General features: G+C 31.2%; 1 protein-coding gene across 1 annotated transcript; it reads right to left on the bottom strand.

The window, feature by feature from the left end:
* Positions 1 to 36: 36 nt before the first annotated feature.
* On the bottom strand, positions 37 to 12,747 carry LOC108907674 (proton-coupled amino acid transporter-like protein CG1139). The gene is made up of 7 exons (XM_018711450.1): positions 12,351 to 12,747; positions 5,920 to 6,066; positions 2,195 to 2,467; positions 1,663 to 2,020; positions 1,429 to 1,607; positions 1,193 to 1,368; positions 37 to 1,110 (listed from the first exon to the last, which is right to left on the bottom strand). The coding sequence occupies exons 1-7, from the start codon at positions 12,407 to 12,409 to the stop codon at positions 845 to 847; spliced, it is 1,458 nt and encodes a 485-aa protein (XP_018566966.1). The 5' UTR covers positions 12,410 to 12,747; the 3' UTR covers positions 37 to 844.
* Between the last annotated feature and the right edge of the window lie 10,617 nt (positions 12,748 to 23,364).

Genomic DNA, 23,364 nt, shown 5'->3' with positions numbered 1-23,364 from the left:
TTGATGTTTTATTCCTAGAGACTAATATTTCTAATATCTACAAATAAATATTTACATAAGAAAATATAGATATTAATTATTACTTAAAAAACACATTCACAGAAAATTATCTACAATATCTACATAGGTCCTTATTCAGCATGCCCTGTTAACCGAAGTCAGAATTTATAACAACACAATGAAAAATAAAAAAGAATAAATTAAATTTCTATTGTCTCCAATTAAATTACATTTTTAAACTATTGTAGCTACCTTCGATAAATAACTAACTCTTAAGATTTCTCTTTTTTTAATTAAAAAATACAAAAAATATGGGAAACCACATAAAAATTACGAAAATGTACCCCTTAATCAGTAGGTATTTGTTTCGTTTCTGTTATTTTGCTAGTTCATAGAATTTAATGGAAATAGAGTTGTTTGTTACAAAATTTGAAACATTATAAACACACGTATTTACACTGAAATCAAGGAATGTCAAATTTCTTAACATTGGGAAAATTATCGTTTGCAGCGGTTTGAGTGGTAAAAAATGTTTGTTTGTTGACCGCCTATATCCTAAGTTGTATTTACTAGATTCTACAAGAATATTAAAAAAAATGAAGTTATTTATTATGTAAGTCATAATGACGCGTCACATTAAAACGATTATTTTATATAGAATTTTTGGTTCTCACGTCTAAATAATACAAATTAAAACGAAAATCTTATGTAACGTTATATATTCAAAATAAATAAATTCTTCTAAATAACCTCATCATCAGTGGCGTCAAATGGTATTCCCAAAATACTAAAATCAGGCACATCGACTTATCAAACTATAATCTCACTTGTATCACTGTTATTATCACGCGGTTGAATTGGTACTACTCGAGAACTTCTTAACGATTTCCTCTAAACTAGTCGAGGTACCAACCACCAATCCACAAATAGCGAATATGACTATGAAGAAGTTTTTCGTGAGGATCAGTGCCCCCCTTGCTCCTTTCAGCGTGTCCCAATACGTGCTGGTATCGATGATGGCTGGGAACGCAAGTCCAAGGGCTGACAAACACAGGGCACCAAAAAGGGAGATGAACAAGTCGATATATGGTACTGCCACCGCCAAACAAACTAAAAGGAGAAGACGAATGTGAGAATAAGAAATTTTAACTCCAATTACAAGTGTTTCAGCGACTAAAAGACATATACTTACAGCAGATTATAACAAGAAACGTCCTGATGAGGTACTCGTAAATGATCTTGTACCTATTCTTCTCCAATTTACTGTACAGATATTGGTTCCACGTAATGTCTATAGCTACGTACATCTGAAGGGAATGTGAGATGAATATGGTCAAAGCCAACAATATTTTGGCCACTTGGGCAGGTCTAAAAAACACAGAAGCGTTTATTAATATCTGTTTCATAATTAAAGAATACCGTACTTACATTTCCTTTTCGTTGAGGGAATAAGAAATCGACCCCTGTATCTTTGAACCATACGCCAGATAGCCGAAGAGGCCCATAAGTAGGTACATGATTATAATCGAGATCATGCCGATGTTGAGAACCCCGCAAGTTCCGCCAAATGACTTTGGAGTCTTCATTTCGTTCTCCAAGGGCATAATCTAAAACACCAAACGGCATTAGAAAGATGTGACACGGCAAAGATTTCATACTAACCACTCCGATGGCTTCCAAAGCGAACAGCACTGTCCCAAAGAAGAGAGGAAAGCTTCTCCAGTTTCCAACGGGTTCCCTATCTTCAATCGTGATATCTTCTTTTATGAGGTAGTACAGGATAATACCAAAACTTATAAACGTAAGTACGTTGGCAATCGAAGAGAGAGGAACTAACAGTTTGAGGTTTCTGATGTAATTAATTAGGATGAGAGGTAGAAGAAATGCCAACATTATTAGCCTTTCATCCACGCCATCGACGTATTCTTTTAATACTTTTTGTATGTTATCTCCGATAAATACTGTATAGACGCAACAGGTTCCTAGCTGGTATAGCAGAAGGAAGGCATTGGTTACGTGCCTGGAACAGAATACAGATGGTCAAGTATATGAACTTTGGAATTTTCAAATTTGATGACACGCAATGATCTGTGCTTACATGTATATTTGGTTGTAGAGATTTGGAAAGTGTGCGTCTGCTTTGTCATCGAATTTTTACCAATTTCATCATTAAATTAACTATGCGTTTACTTACACCATATAGGGTGCCAGTTTCTGCAGCAACGGAGGTCCTTCAAGGAAAGCGCACTCGGCCGTAGCAGGATACGACATGCAACCAATCTTCCGTCTCTTGCAAAGCTCATATTCACATTTGATGAGCATGTGGATGCAGTAAGTACACAACAGTCCTATACACGCGGTAGCTATGACACCGATAACGTATCCTGAGTGGTAGAAGGCCATCGGCATAGCCAGGATGCCAGTGCCCAAGCTTCCTTTGAGAAGGTGCAGGAGTGTCTCGAAATTACTGAAAATTAAAGGAATATTTCGTAAAGTTGGATTGATACAATTTAATTCTGGAACCGAAATAAATCTGTTTAAGACTTTAAGGGAAAGTTTTGAGCCTATTTTGTTTGTTTGTATTAATTTATAATCAGTATCAGTTTCTTCGACTGGGTAGATCATATTCAAGTTCATAATGATTTCTAATCTTTTAGTTGTTTGATAAGCATGGTTTTAAGTATGTTCGGTGACGCTATTTCATCTCTTTAGTGAAATAATCTAACTCGTATCAGCTTCAAGTCTGCACTTTCCTATTTTAATTTTTTGCAAACACTTATAGCTTATCTTGATTTTGTAATATGAAAGTCCTAAATACAATAGTAATTTTGGCAATTGTCATATCTGCATTTTCATTTAATCTTAAGTACGTATTTTGTAATGGAGGAAAAAAATGTCAGTATTTCATGCTCATGCATGACTCAACTGAATCATTTAGAATTTTCAAGTATCAATATCTTTTGAAATAGATAAAATCTTTAAGATATATCGGAGCTTATTGTTCCAGTTATGTCAAAACTCTTTGATCTGCATTACTTGCAAAAATATTGTAGTTTTTCAAATTAATATTGTGATTTTATAATCGATAATTACATTTTCATTTTTACCCAGTCGCATTTTTACTTTAATGGAAAACCATAGAATAAACTACATACTTTTCGGAAAAATATGTCCAGTACAATTCCACTGTTACTTTATTAACGCGTTGTATGTTATGATGCTAATAATTGCCAACGTTAATGATATCGCGGCACTCAAATTTATGCCTTTTGTGATGATTGATGTTACGTTAATCATGATGTAATTTTCCTTTATCATCAGAGCTATATCTGTCTATATACAATTCTCACAATTAATCCATCTTGTACCTTATAATTTGACGCCTAATTGCTAGCTACTGGCTAAATTTCAACACACACGTAACAACTACTGAAATTGTTTAATTGCTTATACGAGAACTCATCCGTCGCGAAATAAAAAAAATAAAAATACTGTTGACGAAATTCCAAAGACGAGAAAACATTTTCATAATTCTTTTAACTTCTGTCGAAAATAAATGCAATTACAAAAAAGATTGCTTTGCTCTTCCCAGAACATATTAATAAGTGGCAACATTCTATATTTTTTCAAGCATAAAATTGGTATCTCTACATTAAACAATTTTTTGCCACTAAAATCTGCCTGATCAAAACGTTTTCTTCCTTCCTCTAATCACGCTTAGTGATTTTAACCTTCCGAGATAGTATTACGCAATAAATTATGTGCAGTTTCTGCGTTTTATAAATATGAGAACCCTGTTTGACAAAACATCATCATGAGCTTAAAATTGACCATCTCTGATAGCTGAGAATTTATCATCAGTTCCCATTCAAATTAAAAGTTTGTAATCATTTCCAATCCAACTCATATTCTATGTTTCTAAATACCGATTAGTTGTACATTTGGTCGTAACAACCTCCGAAAGCAAAGTTCTCTATTTCTGTATTTTTAGGTGACGTAAATGAATGATTCTCCAAATGTTACGTCAGTCGATTTTAGCTCATCTGGAACAGATCCAGTCCACCACTTAGGAATCTCCTGCGTTATTTTTATAAGCGACTGAAATAAATTGGCGTTGCAAAGGCGAAGTCTTGCCGTGTTGACTAAGGACACGTCATTACTTTCAGTTTTTGAGGTAGGCATCGCCTTTTTGGGTGTTGATTTGATGATCCACTTGTATTTACCAACGGAAATAATTCTGAAGCATTTAATAAAAAGTTTAAGACAAATATTAATTGTCGTGACAATAGATCCTAGTTCTATTAACTATGTATCAATATGACGAGCAAACGTCAACTTAACTGAAAAAATAACCCCTAGATCTAGGTCGGGTAGTAAATACGCCGTTGATTATCATTTCAACGAAACATAGTCATCATGAGATCCAATTATCGTAAACAATTTTAAGTCAGCAGCATAAAGTAGTGATCGACAGAAAAAGTCACGTGTGAAGTCATTTATAAAAATATTAAACAGAAGGGGGCCAAGTACAGAACCTTGAGGTACTTCCGGATCAACAGAAAAATAAATCCGACATAGCGACAGTGAGACAAACAGAAAAACATTTTTCTTAATATGTTTACATAAGTTCATAGGTCTTGCGTATTTTTAGTTAAAGTAACCCAATGTCATTTTTTTTATTCATTCACGAAAATTTCAGTTGCGTAAGACGCACTTTGAGCTATATTTCACTTGATAGAATAAATAATTTACATTAAGGATTTCGATCCAGTTTAATGAAAAGTTAAATTCGCGCTTTCTAAAATAACCATCAAGTCGTATACGTTTTCAACAGCTCTGTAAGTGTTTGGGGATTTATAACAAAAGTAAGTAATTAAATGCAACAACAATAACTGTGACGGAAAAATTGACCTTTTTATTTTTCTAATGTCTTTTTGTAAGCTCTTGGCTTATTTGCAATACGTTCTTGTAAAAAAACTAACTCAAATAAAAAAGTCATCTTGATAGTTATTATTGGGATCCCCCTTTCAAACTCGTTTTATGACCACCAAAAATTCTTCAACCGAGAGACGCGATCAATGACGTGGTAGGAGTAAAAAAACAATTATAGTCGTATTCAGTTAATTCGCCATTAATCAATAGCGTCAGGCAGTTGTCTTGAGTGTCAATTGTTTCCTAATTAAATCCATGCGTCACCTTGCCTTTAATTTTTTATTGATAGTTTTACAGCTCTGATGATACCTTCCGGAGAGCGTTTTCTAACAATGCGTCCGATTTATGCGTTGACTTAATTGTTGGGCGCGTGTGTAAGGTTTGTATAAATAATTTACACATTGGCAATAAATATCAGAGTACATATAAATAATTTAAGAGAGGTGGTTTTCTTCTCTAAGGTGGCAAAATATTTATTTTACGAATTCCGGCAGGTTTGTATAATTCAGTGATCTTTATTACGCGAAATTCTCTTGATTTTAACGATAGTTACGTTTTTACCTGTTAGATACGAGTGCTCGATATTTTTGGGCAGGTATTTTTTTCTATGAAAGCATAATTTCGAATTTAAAACTTTCTTCAACTACAAAATAAGTTAATATTGCAACTGCATTTGGGGTCGCAATAAAAAGGACGAAACGTCGACAAAGAAAGGAAAAAGTAGCAACTGGAGATCAGCAGCTGGATATTTGATAAAATTAAGTTAATGTTTTAACAGTGTCTTTAGGTACAGTAAAATAATAGAAGCAGTACGATGGATTTTTTATAAAATAACGCGTAATTTTTGATATAATCAGAAAAATTATTAATCTGTACACATCTACGAATTCCTTGTGCGTTTAACAATTACTGAATTTTGCTTTTTGGTAAGTACCTAAATTATTTTTAATACGTATGATTATATATACAATATATATATATACTTACGTTGTGGGATGTTCGACATCCCTGAAGTCAAAGGGATCATATTCGCCAGCTTCAAGGGACTTTCTCAAGTCCTTAAGTTCAACAGTATGCGAGTTGTCCTTACTCTTATGCGTAAGTTGTTCCGTGGAACTTATAGCAGCTGAAAAACTGAAACAAATAATGTTTTCAGATATCTTTTATTTTAAAACCTCAATAATATTTTTTATTGCGTTTGGAAGTAATGTACAATTTACTTGAAAGATTCCTATCTTCTCCTTATGAAACATTTTTACTATTGCATAAATATTTATAAATAAACAAAGTATTTGATCCCCAATTTATAGATCTGGTTCAAGCCAGATCGTGTTTGTACTGAAATTAGAGGAAATATAAATAGAACTTTTCCGAAATAATAAAGTACGAATACTGATGTACATAATCATCAAATGTATATAAATATAATGGAAACTAATGTGAAATCTGCCATAATAGACTTAGCTGAGTGCTGTGGGACTATAAAATACACAATTTAGGAAAAATTTGTATGGAAACGTATAATCCTATTCCTACTTTTATTTTCTCGTAACACTGCTATTAACTCTAAGAATACAGTTACATCAAAGAGCAATATCAACAGAAAGTGTCATAAAATTGGGGTAAAAATAAAAGTTTTAAATACACGTGGAAAATTTGGATCTCCTTCCAATGAAAGAGTTGATAATAATGAATGTAGTAGAATTTTTAAACCCCAAAAATATTTATGGTATTTCAGTGGTTAAAACTGAATAAAATTCATTGTCACTTTTTGACGTGAACTATCAAAAATGTATATAATTTTATGTCTTAAAAAATTTAATAAACATGGAGAAGTTCTTTAGTACAAAGTATGATACATCTCTATATTAATGTTTGACTTTTAACCTGAGAATTTTCCTATAGCAACCTATTAATGAATATGTCCAGAAATAACTGCTTTGGATCACATTGTAACAGAGCTTTATTATTGCAGCAGATGTCTTGGTAATGCTCCTTATGTTCTATATAAGTGTAATATTATGACAGTTTCGAAGTTCATAAATACAATAATTTTTTTAATGTAAAATTATTGATTATAGTCACCCTACCTTATGATGATATTACATTTTGTACGGGGCGTTCTTAAAAGGCGTGCCATGATACCTAATTTTTAATAAAGTATGAAAATGTGGTAACAGATTGGTTCACGATTGAAAGATTTACATTCTTTATTGCCAAAGCCAGTAATGTGATGCAGCATTGAACATATACGCAATCTTAATTGGGTAATTATATAAATATTCACATCAATAATAACTCGTTTCGCGCTATGTCTGCGGCATGGTTAATTAAATTTCAATCGCTTTTATAGTTGTGTTGCAAATTGAAAAATGCTCGCGCTCCTACTTTAATAGATCTGATTGATTTACACGCGATTGGGTAGACAGACTCAACTGCGTAGGTAAAAAATAATGAGATTCTATTTCAACCATTCCTTTTTTTAATACAAACAGAAATAACCACTTGTTTAAATTTAGAACGGGAGAAATTCGAAAATAAACGTTTTTAGTAATACGTATGTGCGCTTTGATGACAACTTGTAGAAAATAAGAGGAGTATTAAAAATAGTTTAATCTAGGCGTGATCCAAACATTAGTTGGCGCCTTTTGATATTTTTCTTATTTTGAAAAATGTGTTTTTTTAAAAAAACAAGTTATACTATGTTTTCCAAATATTTTTTTATAATTATAGCTTGTAGTATTGCGCTGGTCTTTGACAAACTATTGTAAGAAAAAAAATAGGTATGGAAAATTATATTATGCCTGTTATAAGAAGATATGTCATTTGTTATAGATAGATAGATATAAGACAGAAACTACATGCATAACCAGGTACTTTGAAAAAAAAAACAACTAATAAAATAACTATCTATTGAAAATTTAAAAGAAAAATAGAAACGGCATAGACAAACAAGCAAATTATAACAAATGTTCATACAAAGCTTATAAACAGTCTTTTTGAAGTAAGAAAACAGCAAATAAACATTTGAAAACGATTAACATAGGAATAATTCAATTTTATTATAATAAACTGATACAGTATTATTCTTGTAGTGATATAGTTGTCTGTCTACATTCTATGATATTAAAAAATATTTATTCATTATACAGATTAGTCAAAATTACAGTAGCAGACAGCAAAATTTTCTAAGATATTATTTTAAAAATTTGTACGGTTCTAACATAGCAATTATGTCCAATTAAAAATTAAAAACAAAAAATGGTGGAGGCGCCGCTCGATGTACCTATAAAATCACAAATATTTCCTAAATTGTTAATTTTACCGAATCGAACCAAGAGGGTATTATCGTTGGCAAATGTTTCAGGGAACTTATTTTTGTACAGACAGATTGCGATCGTCATCTATGCAAAAATTCTGGGTTGTTAACCATTGGGCATAGTCCGTCCCTGGCGTTCTGGGTATAATGAAGTTTCACTTACAATATTAAAAACAAGCTGTACGCATGTGTTATCGATCACCAAATTTGCATCATGCTCAAGTTAATAGCTTAGAGACTGTACATAAAAATAACTTTTTGATTGAAATGAAAAAAATTTATATGAAGAACTGATATTATTTTAACCCCATCTATTTGTACTCGACTAATTATTAAAACAATAAAGATATCTGTTATATTTTGTTGGATTAAAATCCATTTTTTTTTTCTAGGTTTTAAATATGAAAATATTTGGAAACAACCAAGACGAATAATTATTTAAATGAAATATGTATAACCTCGTCAATTTTTTTTGTTTCTATTTTCTCGAACTTTCTATAACTCATATGTGAAGCACACCATGGGAAATTTGTTTAACCCCATTAATATCTGAGGTATAATATACAATGATATTTTTAAAAATATTTCCATACTTTGCTTAAGTGATTACTTAATTCTCCCTGAAGAGGACTCATTCCATTTGATTTACAATATATCACTACCTGGTAAACACTACTTAGATTATTTTTAACCTTAAATAATTTATTGTTCTTGTCACACCTACTTTGTTACAATAATACAGTATAGTTAGTCTTAAAAATTAAACAAAAATCACGTAAATACAATTACTTTACTCTTTTCTATTTGGAGGCATAGAAAAAGGTAGGAATATAAAGAAAGTATCCAACAAAAGCAGAAATAGTAGAATAAATAAAAGTGATAAAATTTTACAAAAAAAATGTTGAAAGACGCTCTTCTGCACCGAAATAAATCATTTGGGCGCCACGCCAATCACTGCCAGATCCTGTCTTTACCAGTCTGTGGCTCTATTGGCTATACCGGCTCCTAACTATGAAATACTAAGTTACAGTTAACACTAGTGCCTGCTGGCAGTTTGCCTAGAAGCTGCAGATTGTAAGCCGAAAATATTCAGAAGCAAAAAAACATACCGTGGTATGTAGTAAGTAACCGTAAATATTTATCGTCTAAAGCGAATCAAAAGTATCAATAATCCCTGTTCAAAGTCGATTTGAACATCAATGACTATTTATGAAAATACCGTCTCAAAAATAACTAAAGAACAGACTGGAGAAATGGACTGTGAAGATTTGCATCACCAAAATCAGGTTTTCTATGAAAAATAATTATCAATTAAGTTGAAAAAGCGATGCCCTGGTTTACCATGACAATTTTCCTGAACAAAAATAAAGCTGCAGTAATTATTGTTTCTATAATATATGGTTTTATAATCATTTAATTTATAGCATACAGTTTAGTGCAGAATTTCTCAATATTCATGAATTATTCAAATCAGAACTATTCCATTATCCGCTCGCGAGCCGTTTTGCAATTATAATTTAAAATGAATAGCTGAAATGTTGTGCAAATGGAGATTTAGGTACGTGTAAAATGGGAATTACAAAGAAGTCTAGAATTCGAACTGTTACCACTAATGCTATAAAATAAAATAATAGGTTGTTAAACTTGCAATTTAGTAAATAATTATAAATATGAAAGTTACAATGAAATAAAATTGCATTATCGTTAGTTTCAGTACCAGACATTTGAAAAAAAATCCGTAGTTTTCCCATTCTACTTACTCGAGTTCAAGTATGTGATAAAATTTAGCACACGCTCGGTTTTAGTGATTCGCAAGTTATTGGGTTTTGTACAACAGTCAAAATATTAACAAATAATATGCATGATAAAAGTCTATCTAAATAATCTTATCTGTTATAGGCACCTGCAAGTAGTAATATATAATATTGAGAGGTAAAAACTTGATTACATGTACTTGACACCAAATGCGTTGAAACAAAGGAATACACGAACACGTTTATACCGATTACAGTGTAACAGATATTTCTTTATTGCAAATTTTAAATATAACAAATATTTTGAATTATATTTTTGAATAGAATATTTGTTGGATGAGATACAGCTAAGTGCAACAACACTGTTAACAAAACAAAATCGTTTCCAATTCACGCTTTTAACTGTTTTCTCAACAGACGCAGTTTATTAAATACGCTGTTTTGATATTCACAAAAAATCAAATAAGTGCCACTGTAATAACTGACAAATTCCCCGTAGATGTTAAAGAACATCTTGCTACTGGAGTGTAAAGAAACAAAGATCTATTGTAGATGTTTATATGTAATTAGACAACGATTTATCCAATTTCAACTTAATAGATTTACGTCATGGTTCTACTATAGTGAATGCTGATGTATTCTCATAGTTATTATTCATGATAGAAAGAAATAGATCTCTAAAGATTAATAGTTAATAATAAAACATCATATAAATACTGAACTGCATTTTATAATGTCAGTTTATTGTTAATAAAACTTTTATATATGTTTTTGTATATTTGTTTGTAAATAAAAAATGTATACTTCATATTAAAGTATTTATGTGTTTGTGCAAATTAGAAATCCATTGTTTAATTTCGTTTACACAATAAAAATTTAATTTTTACATTTATGCATGAAAAATTAATTTAAATAATATATTTCAACATGAATATACAGGATGGTTCACGAATGGTGGCCAAAAATGAAACCTCGTATTGTTTGTTGATTTTTAAGGGGTATCTAAGGTTTAACTCGAAAATCAGGCTTGTTCGGAAAACATAAAAGAGAGAATTAATTTGTAGAAAATTGAAAAATGATTACGAAAATATCATGGTTGTTACCGTAAAGCTGTGGCGCACTATTTTATTTAGAAAAATATGCCACCGATACCCTTTATCTGCGCCACTGGAGTTTGTAAATTTTAGGAAAAGCTCTCAGATTTTGGACAATGTTTACATAAATACATGTGCCCAATTTCAAATTATTTAACTCACTAATTTTTAAATTATTTAAAAAAATTAAAAATATTTTTTGAACACCTTGTATCTTTTTAACGAAAAAATTATAGGAAAGACTCCCCTTAAAATTCGGCGAAGAATACGAGCCTTCATTTTTGGTCAACTTTTGTGATCCACCCTGTATAGGAATATTTTCATACAAAATTTGTTTAGTACCTAATTATTAGTTGTAAATTATGTTTGAAATAAACTGATAAGATAACAAAACAATGCATACATATTTTAATTTTTGAGCTTTAATTTTTTTTTAAATTATAAAAAATTTAAACACGACATTTCTATATCTAAAAAGCCAAAACGAATTGTTTGTAAAATTAAAATATTCTAATAAAACAGTCAAAATCAAAATAGGAAAACGAAATCGGTATGCATTTAAAATTACAAGGATGCAGCAAATAATTATTCCCAAATCAGAATATCAGAACTGCATTCATGCAAATTTACGTTTGTATATTGATATTTTAAATATAAGTGACACTTAACACTTTATTTTGACAGTAGGTATGGTATTAGTTACCTTTTTTTTTTCTACTAATTTTTTTATGTAATGTGAAAAACAAAAAGAATATTAACTTTATGGTTTTTAAGCGAAATATTTTCTTCCATCTTTTTAAACAATTTCAGGGATAGGGTGCAGATAGGTAGACCTGAAATATTGTTTGCCCTAACAATTTTTTTATAAAATTATATACTGTCATTCCAAATATGTCATTTTTGGACAATTATAAAGAAAAGTTTAAAAAATGCATGTCCATCAACAAATTTGAACTAAAACATATTGATTTTCGAAACGCAAACAACTTTTTAAATTTTTGTCCATTTTGTTTTAGTGTGAGATTTTGCTTTGGTAAAACACTTTTCATAAAAATAACACTTGACAGTCGTTTATGATCTCTACAAAAATATCTAGATACCTACGCTAAAAATCAACTTTTCATTACATTGTAGGAAACTACTCTGCGGACTAACGCCCGTCTGGTACCGAATTACGTCAGCAGGAAATTTTTAAACTTGATTCAAATAACATTTAAAGCAAAATAATACAAACACAAACATTAACCTCACCTGCTGTAACTGTCATTTCTTGAGTCCTCGACGAACCCGTAATTCTTTTGGCCGCTCATACCACCGTCCTGCTCCACATTCAGTCCTAAGGCCTATACTGCAACACGCCGTCACGAAAATAATCGCGGAACGTAGCAATGTACGAGGACCAATCACACACCCTTCAATGGAGACGACCTCACGTAATCTGAATCAGAAATAAACTGAGGACAGAACTGCTATAACTAAAATCATTAACTCGCAGGAAAAACGACTCGATTATTAATAGAGACAGGAGATCTGGGCCACCAATTCACCACTTGTCTGTCTCCCCGTTGTCCTGCGTTAATAACAGTCGGCGTTTCGTCCTGATACGCCGCTAAGGCTGTTGATACGTTACAGGCGTGCGAAGGGAACTGATGAAAATATATGTAACATCCATTGCGATATACAGGGTCATGGTTGGTCCCCACCACATACGCAAGGCAAAGGTGTTCCGAAAATTGAACCGATGAGTTTCAGATAATGGATATTCAGATTCCCTTACGTAAATCCCCACTATACGATTCTAAATCATGTTCTGTTTTCAAGTTGTCAAATCGTAAACAGCTTCTGTGCGGTATTGTGTATTATGAAGCTTGCAGTAATACTTTGAAACGATTCGAGGAACTGAGTGTATAGTCACCATCTTGACATACTTACCTTACGCTCTGATTTAGTTGTATCAGATATTTGCAAGCTTATTAATCAGAGTAATGGGTAAAATTATGCATCGTCATAATCTTTATCGTTTATAATCGAAATAATTTGCTAATACTCTTGTAGTTTCAGATTTGGTGTGATTAATACGCGCTCACGTGCAATTTGATTGCATTCGCGTGTCGATTTGTACAGGGTGTTTTGGAAAACGTTACCATAAATACATATACCGACAATTCAAAGATACATAAAGATACAACTGTTAACTCTTTCTCTTTATTCATTTCTGTTTCAATTTTGTCGTTACATATAATTTTTCTATTAATTACTAAATCAGTATTGAAATATTAGTAAATTTCTATAAATTTCAACGTTTAAACGAATGATTATAAAAGATATAGAGGCTGCTTATGAAAATTCGCCAAAAACTTTACACACACATCTCTGCATCACAGGTGACATTCCAAAGAAGTAGTTACCCTTTTCGTCGTTCCGAAACGTCACTGACTCGTTAGAATTTTGCAACACAACCGCATAAATCGCCTCCACCCACTGTTACATCACACTGTGCCGATTATGCCAATGAATTTAGTTAAACTTTTTAACAATTTGATTGAAACACGTCCTTGGTAGAATTCCTCGCCCACATTTTGCCGAAACGAGATTTTTCACCATGGAAATGAATGAATTGGGTCGCATTTATGAATTTATTGAGCTCGCATTGCTCGAGTAGTGTACAACTTACATTGTATCCTGAAGAACCTAGTTCCTGGAAATATTTCCTGACTATATAATGCGAATAAATGAAAATACGTCTAAAATTAGTACATGGTGTCTCAAACTCGATAGTATGGGTCTACTGCGGGGATATAAAAAATTTAAATACAATTTGGGACAAGTGGTGTGCTCGAGATTTCTTTCATTGGGAAATATTTAATGACATTAGCACATCAAAAACCAGAATGGTTTCATCAGCAAAAGACAAAACATTAGGCGCAGGAATTTTCCAACAAGTTCTAATTCGCGTCATTAATGAATTAATAGAACCCTAACCACAAATTGTTGCGTGTTAAAATATATATAATCTCTTTACGGAAGGAAGTTCTTTGTAATTAATCTGATACCTACGTGGGAAAGATGAAAACATATCAAAAAAAAACTACAAAAGCTCACGAAACTCATTCATTTATCTAGAATTCCATTATTTCGGCTGTTACACCGGTCTTTTCTCTAGTTGAGTTTTGTGCAAAACCTAATCATCGACAAAAATATAAATTTGACATATTAAAAAAAATCCCCCATTTTGAAATATATACCACGCAAAACTGGAATTGTATATACAGATTTTACTTGGTGAATCACTTTAATTTCTTCCTATTTCTATTCCACAACAAAATTACCATTTAGCATTTTAATATACTCGTATAGTATTATGCAATTTAGTCGGAAAATATCACGTTGATATACACGTGCCACCACAACCGTTATAGAATAACCAAGTATTAAATTATAATCCTCTGATTATTCAATTTTGTCTAATAGTTTCCCATTGTCAAGAGTAAAATACTTTTCAGACCAAAAAAAGGTAATAATAGTTTCGTCCAATTCATTAATTTTATTCATATTCTAGTAAAAAAAAGTTGTTTTTAATAAATAACAAATATATTTTGTAACTTAAATCGTCACAGTAGCTGAAAACTAGAAGGTTATTGCGGAACTGGTTTACGGAAAACTAAAAATAAAGATGCCGACAAACATTAAAGAAATAGGTACATGAAAATCAGTTAGTTATTTTGTCAGGTATTTTTTTCAGGTTTAAAATTGAAAACAATGTGCGTTTGTATCTTATAACTTATATTTATTATAAAATTGTAGAATCTTTATACGTTTCTTACAATGATTTTAAGTTAAACAAATTTTGGACCAAGTCAAACATGTCTCAGGGCTCCGACTTAGGCCCACTTCTTTTTAGTTTGTTTATAAATGACCTGCCTTACTCTCTTAATTCTTATCTACATCTTCTAGCTACTTAAAGTTTTATAGTGATATATCATCCACCAATGCCTGTTAGATTTCCGAAGGCTTTTGTTGAGTGGTACTCAGTTAAAGTGTTTGAAAAAAAAGTTGCAGTAACAGGTACTTCAAAACAAAATTGTAGACACAGACAATTGTATATCGTGTTTATATTCCTTCAATTGCATTGTTATTCAAAAACAGCAACCTTGACAATAGTAACAATTCTAAGTAAATAATCTAGATAAATGGAACTATGATAAAACTATCAGATACTTAATAATAAGGTTAATATAAATTCAGTGTAAGTACGAGGAAGAACCTTTGGAAATTAATATGTGTTTCTACGAACTCGAACTTGAAACTTGATTAGTTGTAAACAGTAAATGACAACCAGTTTGACAAATAATAAAAAAATTTGTTTAGTTTTCACTTAAATTTTTGCAATATATTCCATTTTCGCAATTTCTGTTGTACATATACTATATCTACAATATAACAAAAAAAAATTCTCGTACTTTTCCGTGGAGCAAGAGTTTCCTAAGACTTCATTGACGTATATGTTTGTATATTCCTAATATGTACAATTCTTTACGTTCACAGGTAAAACCTCACCGCAGTAGCATCTACAGCATATTTTTACGAATCTATTTTAATTTGAATGTACATAGAAGCCGTTCAGAGAATATTTTATATTTTTATATTACATATTCCGGGCAATATAAGATTTTTTCAAAACTCGCCGAAGCATTGCGATGAGTATGAATAGATTCCTGTTTAAGCGGTAAAAAAAACATTGAAATTTAACCTGACCTAACTTAAGGTCATACGATTACTAATGCGCGAAAAAATAACCCAAGGCGATAGTGAGGGTCAGTTTTTAAGTCCACTGCTATATATAGGTGGTCTAAATGAATTATTGTAAACGGTAATGAGATTGTAATTATATTATTAAACAGAACTGAACAACATTTGATGATGCGTGGCAACAAATAAGGATTGTTTACAATTAAGGGATTGCTATTAGGAATTAAGGAAGTTATATACGGGGTGTACGAGGAGCAATGATAGTTTCTTGAAATAAAAATAAGCAGATTTAACTAAAATTTATATCTACCCTAATTTGCTTCATAAAGCCGTTAGATGGCATTGTTCTTTTCAAATAACTTTCAAATGTCTTGTAAGATTTTATTGAAATTTATTACACTAATAGACCAGAGCGGATCTGTCGAGATATCCCACTGTAATACGGGGCAAGCTAATTTTTGCTGGAATACCCTCATTACAACTCACATAATAAAAGTGTAGATCCCTAGATCTGGGCGAGGTCCGGAACATTTTCAAAATTGCAAAAATTTTTAAAAAATTTAAAAAAAAACTTATTTTTTTACTTATATCTTGGAACCTACACATTTTGGAAGAATATTGAAGAGGAAAAAAGTCTTAGAATTGAATTTTGCGCAATATACTGCAAGTTAAAAATGTTTAAATTTATTACCGATGTTGCAAAATAGCAATAATTGATGAAAACAAGGCGAATAATCAAGTTTTTTGGATAGTTTTTTAAAATATTTTCATTGCTCCGAGGGCAACAACACACCAAATTTCATTAAAATCGCTTGTATAGTTTTCGCAAAATAATTTTTTGAAAAAAGATTTGAAAAAATTTTTTCGAATTTTCAAAATGTTGCACAGCCTCAAATACAGCATCCAGATACTTGAAAATTTTCTCACATAGAAAAGACCGCTCAACCTTTCAAACGGTTTTTGAAAAATTGAAATCGGTTGATTAGGACGGCCATAGTAAATTTTTAAAGTTAACACTCTCTTTTTTATTTTTGGAGAATTAGATTGCATTCATCAATTTGCAATTTAGTTTTTTTTCCAAAAATTATAATTTTTTTTCTGTTACTACTCGACAAATGGATCTGAACCTGTGATCGGCTAGAAAAATTTTCAGTATAGCAATCAGGTGAAAGATCACGTGATTAATGAAGACAGGTTAAACCCTGCATTGGTATTCCACACACAATTGCATATGCTGTAATACATCAAATGTTGAGAAACATTCAAAGAACTCAATAAATCATACGAGAAAAATGCATCTACGTTCTTTGTTTGCTTATAATCCATAAAGTTCCAAGTAGGTATGAAAAAAATTACAAAACAAATACAGTCAAATAACGTGTTTGTTACGTCTATAAATTTATCTAGCGAAAAGACGTTAATTAAACAGGAATTTATTTCTACTGAAATCTGGGGTTAAGGACATGGTAGTGGAATATTTTCAATGATTCTAATTTGTTGCGTTTACAGATTATCCAGTTTGTTCCGCTTATATCCTTCATTGAATTATTCTGAAGATATCAACGAACTGAACATATCGACATTAGTCCTTCTTCTAATATAAAAACAAGTGCAAATTCTGCTGATTTCATCGATGATCCCAATGACTTCGCGTCTCAAAAAAAACCGAAACATTAATTTGCAGACACAAGGCAGTTATTTCAGGCGAGATTACAATAACAATTCCCTGAACGCCTGCATAAATTAATACTTAATTACTGGAATATTTCGTGTTTGTTTGGAACACATACAAATGCCTTTAAAATGTGACATCAAACGAATTCTTTCAAAATTCTGTAGTTCCTACTAAACGGAAGGTATAAGTGGTTCTAAAAAGTTTTTAATAATTAACCAGAAATTCAATATACATGAAGAATTTTCTTGGAGAATTTTGCATTAACACATATTTATATTACAGTGTTTGGTACGTTCTGGTATATTTTTTTATGATGAGCCATTAAACTACTAACATTTATAGCTATTTGTCATATTACATTTCCATATTGTCACATAAAAGTTTGATTCCTTAATACCTTCTAAATCCTAACACTTAATTTTATCTTATTGATTATTAAAAATTTGCCTATGTTGTATTAATAAACACATACATAATTATTTTGAAAATTCATCAATAGTACAAATAAAAGAAGAAGAAGAAGAAGAAGAAAAGTTCCTATCAGGCAAAGCCAACCATACACCCCACATTTTGTACTTTGATTTTATCTTGTATTTGATATTAAGCCAACTTCAAATAATGTGATTGTGCTGTTTGTATAGCTTTGGCTTATATTTGATGCTTTCGAGCTTATCGACATGCAGCATCAACATGATACGGCATTTGATTACGTTTGACACATATTAAACAAGTGGCTGAATCATCTTGAAGCGGCCTATTGCAGAGGAATTATGTCCGTGACTAAGACACCTTTGTCTATTCATTTAATAATGTTTGACCATGTGCTTGTATATTTATTCATATATTCTCCACATAATTTTTTTTATTTGCAGAAGTTAATTTTTTTTAGCAAATCATGTTGTTAGTATGTAAAACTAGTTATGCAGCTGCGGTTACACGCACTTGATAGGTCATCAAAGCAGTTATCGTAAGATTACTATGTGGTTTAGTTGATCCAAGGTAATAAAACTTCTGTAGCATTATACATTCAGATTTTACCATTTCCATAAGTTAATTCTACAGAAAAAGAGAAGAATCACGGTTCTAGTTACATTCTATGTGGTAAAATTAAATAAAATACACTTGTGACACATAAATAACAACAGAGAAAATCTTTCACGTTACTTTTGTTAAACTAGAGTCGACGATCAATCACACCTTTTGGTGGCTCCGCCAATTTTCGAGGTGAATCTCCCTTGTCGTTTCTTGCCTTTAGCCTCTCTGGTTTTCGATGATCTCTGGGATTCTCTTGACTCGTTATCGAATATGACTGGGTTTCTAGTAGCTCTATTTCATTCAGTTTTTGCATTCTGGCACGGTGAAATTAATTTGAAGTCGCCTCTACAGACTTTAAAGAAAATTGTAACAGAAAAGCCATTTTTATAAGGGCAAGATTCGCTTTAGATAGGAGCGTTGTTGTATTTGTAACCTAATACCATAATGTGCGTTATACGAAGATAAATTTAGACATTAATCTGTGTCTCACGTTTATTACCCGCAATTTGAGACTGAGTCCCGCTGCAGGACGGAACGAATGGGACCAAACGCGCCATTTTTAAGAAGGAAACATTAACGAATTTGTTAATAAAATCGTTTAAGTTAATGGGTAATGGTGCACCCAGTGGCACCGTAAACATGTTTATCTGCCACTTAATAAAATTGTATTAACCTCCTTCAGAAAATAGCATAAATTATGATGTGAAACACATATCAGCCAGATTTGATATAGCCGCTTCAACACGTCGCGTGTACTTCATCAACGCTTCGGTAGTTTATTTTATTATCGTTTAATTATGCAGGAAGGTAGATTATATTTTTAACGGGTGTTGCATCGCCTGGCCATTTGAATTAATAATTGATTTACTTGTAAATGTGTTGTAATGTTGTCTTTGATGCGATCTTGCTATGACGCTATGCCTTTGATTATTCCGGCATCACGATTTTTCCATGCAAAACTGAAGGATAAATAAAGCATTTGCGCCTGTGGGTAAAAGTGGGAGTGTATATCCAATTCTGAGAAGAAATCGCATTCAGACTGTGGGGATTATTAGATTCTCGCGTTCTTTAAAGCTTCATGTATTTTTCTTCAAGAATTATTTAAGTAATAAAGTTTAAAATTAAAAGACAAAGCACAATGCACCTTAATCCTCCAAAATTTACTCGTGTTTCAAATACGTATCAAAATTCTACAAGAGGAGCCTCCATGGCGAAGTTCCCTTCAAAATAATAGGAATCCAACCCAACGAGGTGCATTCCCCCCTAAAAATAGGAATCTACATAAAATGGCGAAAGCCGCTTAAATAAAATAAAAATCGTTTAGGTTCGTCCGTACGTCAACTCTAATTTTCCGCAGTTTTATAACCAGGGACGGAAACCTGGCCAGAGTGTGTACTAGACGGAATTTCTCCTTTTGTAAAGGCAGTAGCACTCGCTATAAATTATTTACATTGTGTAAGCATCATAATTACATATAATTAATAAGTTAATGTAATAAAAAGCCAAATAAATCTCACAAAATTTAAGAAAATTACATATCAAGTTATAATTTTTCTAAAAGAATCCAACCGAACACAACGCTTCCAAATTCATTTAAAAAATAGATTGCAACACAAAAAACGGGTATTAATTAAATTTGTTTTATACAAATGTGGTTTAAACTAATGTCTGGTATTTCAATTTTTTTAGATGTCTACAATTTGAAATAGAGTAGTGACAAAAATTGGATGCTTGGCTGATATTTGTACTGTACAAATTAGAAAATACTTAATTTAAAACTATTCGTATGCATTGAAAGGAAGCCAAAATTCTAAACGACGTAAAAATTTCCGAAAAAATAGAATAATACGTATATACTACAATAAAACAACGCCTCTGTATGACGAATTTTTTTCTATAAATATTTGCTAGAATCGATACAAACATACTTCATTTGCAGTGCTTTTAAATGTATTATAATTTCTATAGATTTAATATAAATATTTTTATGGCTTTACATAGTAATTATCCAAATAATTTTGAAAAGTTAATAAATTTCTGATAGTGCAGGAAGAAAAAAATTCAAGCCTGGTGATAACATACTTTTGAATTATTGTAATCGCTAAATGACGTGCCAAATATATTTGCCAAAAGTTGTTCCTCAGTTCTTCTTGTCAGTTGAGATTTTCAAACAAAAATACTTAAATTAATGTCAATAGTTACAAAAAATGAACGGTCTATGCATTTAAAAAACTTTTCAATAAGGCGAGGAATAAAATGATCTAACAATACCTGTTATTTGTATTTGATAATTACAAAAACCACGGAATGGAAGAAATACATATTCACAACTTACAACCAACATCGAATTAAATATACAGAAAACCAAATCCTTTAATAAATAATTTTTCTTTCAAATAAATATTACATGCGTTTATGATATCGGCATTTCCATCTTAATGCGTGTACCACCACATTAAATACCAGTAATAACACATAATTACTAGGATAGTTATGTAAATCCGACATTGTTTGTTTATAAAAATAAATCCTAGATCCACGTGCGACGGACCAAGGCACAAGACTTTTGTTGGCGTCCTGTTTTTCTCATCAATCAAAACAATCGAGGCAAGTACCTACGCAATGTTTTGTAAACTACACAAATTGTTTCAGCGCGTACCGAATAGGAATATCGGATTTGACCACAGAATCGTGTGGACTGTGTTTTAAAATATTTTCAGGGGCCGAAATCTTTCAACAGATTTTATACAGGAGTAAACAGATTGCAGACAAATAAATGTTTTGCTACTAAACGTAACATTGGAGTTAAATCGTGTAGCGATCTAATAACAAAACGCAGACGAATTCAAGTTTACTGATTGTGAGACTTTTTCGATTACTATAATAGTATTCATTATATCTGAATAATAACTACCTATATACCTAATGTTAAAAAATGTGGATTATTCATAAATGATGTCATTATTGATAGAAATTAAGTCGATATACAATATACTCAATATACTTATAGTAACAAATTTTTCCTAAAACTGTCAATATTTGTGTTATGGTATTGATTCTTGTACTTGTTGTTGTGAATATTTTGTTCTGACATCGAAAATAATAAAGTACTTGTGAGCTCAAGTGAGCCATTCCGATTTTGTTTACTACAAATTCTTCTGCAAAAATTTCCTATGACAATGTTGATCTAAAATTTGTTTATAGTAAGAATAAAATATACAATGTTCAAAGTACTCAGCAGTACTTCAATTATATGTCTGAATTTTTAAATAGGCACATTTTCAATAAAAAGCATTATTAGTAATTACCTTTTCTTGTAAAACACATTGAACGAATAGTTCTTTCTTGCCAATTTCTTTTTTAAGTTCAATTTATTGTGCTTAGGTGACCAAATTTTATTCAAGCAAGTAAATTTCTCTGTATATCATAAGAAAGGGGAAAAACACTTTCTATGTTTGTTTAAGATATCTAAATTCTATTCAATTAAGGAATTTGTTAGATCTTGATCTCTTTGAATCCAATTATTTACTTAAAAAATCAATCTACATCTTAATGCTTTAAAATCAATTGCTTGTCATTACCTTGAGACTTATCAAGTATAAATCATAATGAAAGTACTAGTCGTTATACTGACTTTCTTCACATAGTTCAGGGAACAAAGAGAAAAATTGGGTAAAACCTCCAAATATTTTCGGATAGTTCCAATATTTATTAATGAATTATAATAATTTAAAATTTTCAAATATATGTTATTTTAGTATGTATAACAATGAATGCTCCAAAGTTGTGAATAACCAAAATATTCATATGCTCCGAAAATTGAAGCGATAAGGTACCGTTGGTTTTTTTAACGATAACTTCCTTAATTTTAAAGCTATTAAGACGATCCAAAAACGATTTTACGCAAAATTTTGACAGCTAAAAGTACTGTAAAATTAAATATTTTTTAACGCTTTATTTTTGAGATTTTTGATGTTTAACTAATAATATTGTGGAATTACACTTCCAATATCTAGCAAATGGCTAGGATCGTTCGTTTCAACTTATCAGTTAACGTTGATACTTTTTATGTCGTCTTAGAACAACAGGTAAAATATACAGTATACTACTAAATGTCCATTAAAGGTAAGTAATTTTCTAGAGACACTTGAGAACTTTGTTGACACTGCAAGTGATTTACCGATAAACACAATCCTGATAACCGCCTTTGTTAAGTGCCTACTAGTGGAATTTGTGCACTCAGTGAACTCAGAATGGAATTTTCTCAAGTGCTTCAGCTCACCAACTTATCTCATCGATCGATGGTGTGATAGTTTTCTAGTTTAGATAAGATTTTATTGTAAATGATGAAATTTACGATCGGGATGTATATAAATTTTTTCGTCGACCTTAATAATTTGGCTCCGCTTCGTCAATGTCTTTGGATTAATGTCCGCTTTTACTTCACTATTTAATTAAAGTAATAATTCAAGATTCAACGATCGTAAATGGAGAAACTTTTTTGCACATTTTCCCATTTGTTCACAAGCTTTTTAAATAGCAAATGCCATGGAATAGAACAAAAATCGAATTCGATGCGGATCATTAATAAACTGTAAGGACCATAAAGGCCCCAAATATGAACCTTGTGGTGCTCCAAATTCACCAGAGTTACGATAAATCGCCTATGTTTTAAATACACTCAACTGAAATCCTCTATGTCTGGTTTGATATAATTATAATTAAATGGTACATACACTTTAGAATTTATACACTATTTACGTTTTCAATAAAACAGGTTTCAGTTAATGTAAAATATGTTGGGCA

Source organism: Anoplophora glabripennis, unplaced genomic scaffold (assembly GCF_000390285.2).
Source record: "Anoplophora glabripennis isolate ALB-LARVAE unplaced genomic scaffold, Agla_2.0 scaffold51, whole genome shotgun sequence".
NCBI lineage: Eukaryota > Metazoa > Arthropoda > Insecta > Coleoptera > Cerambycidae > Anoplophora > Anoplophora glabripennis.
This window is presented reverse-complemented; position numbering and strand designations above follow the sequence as displayed.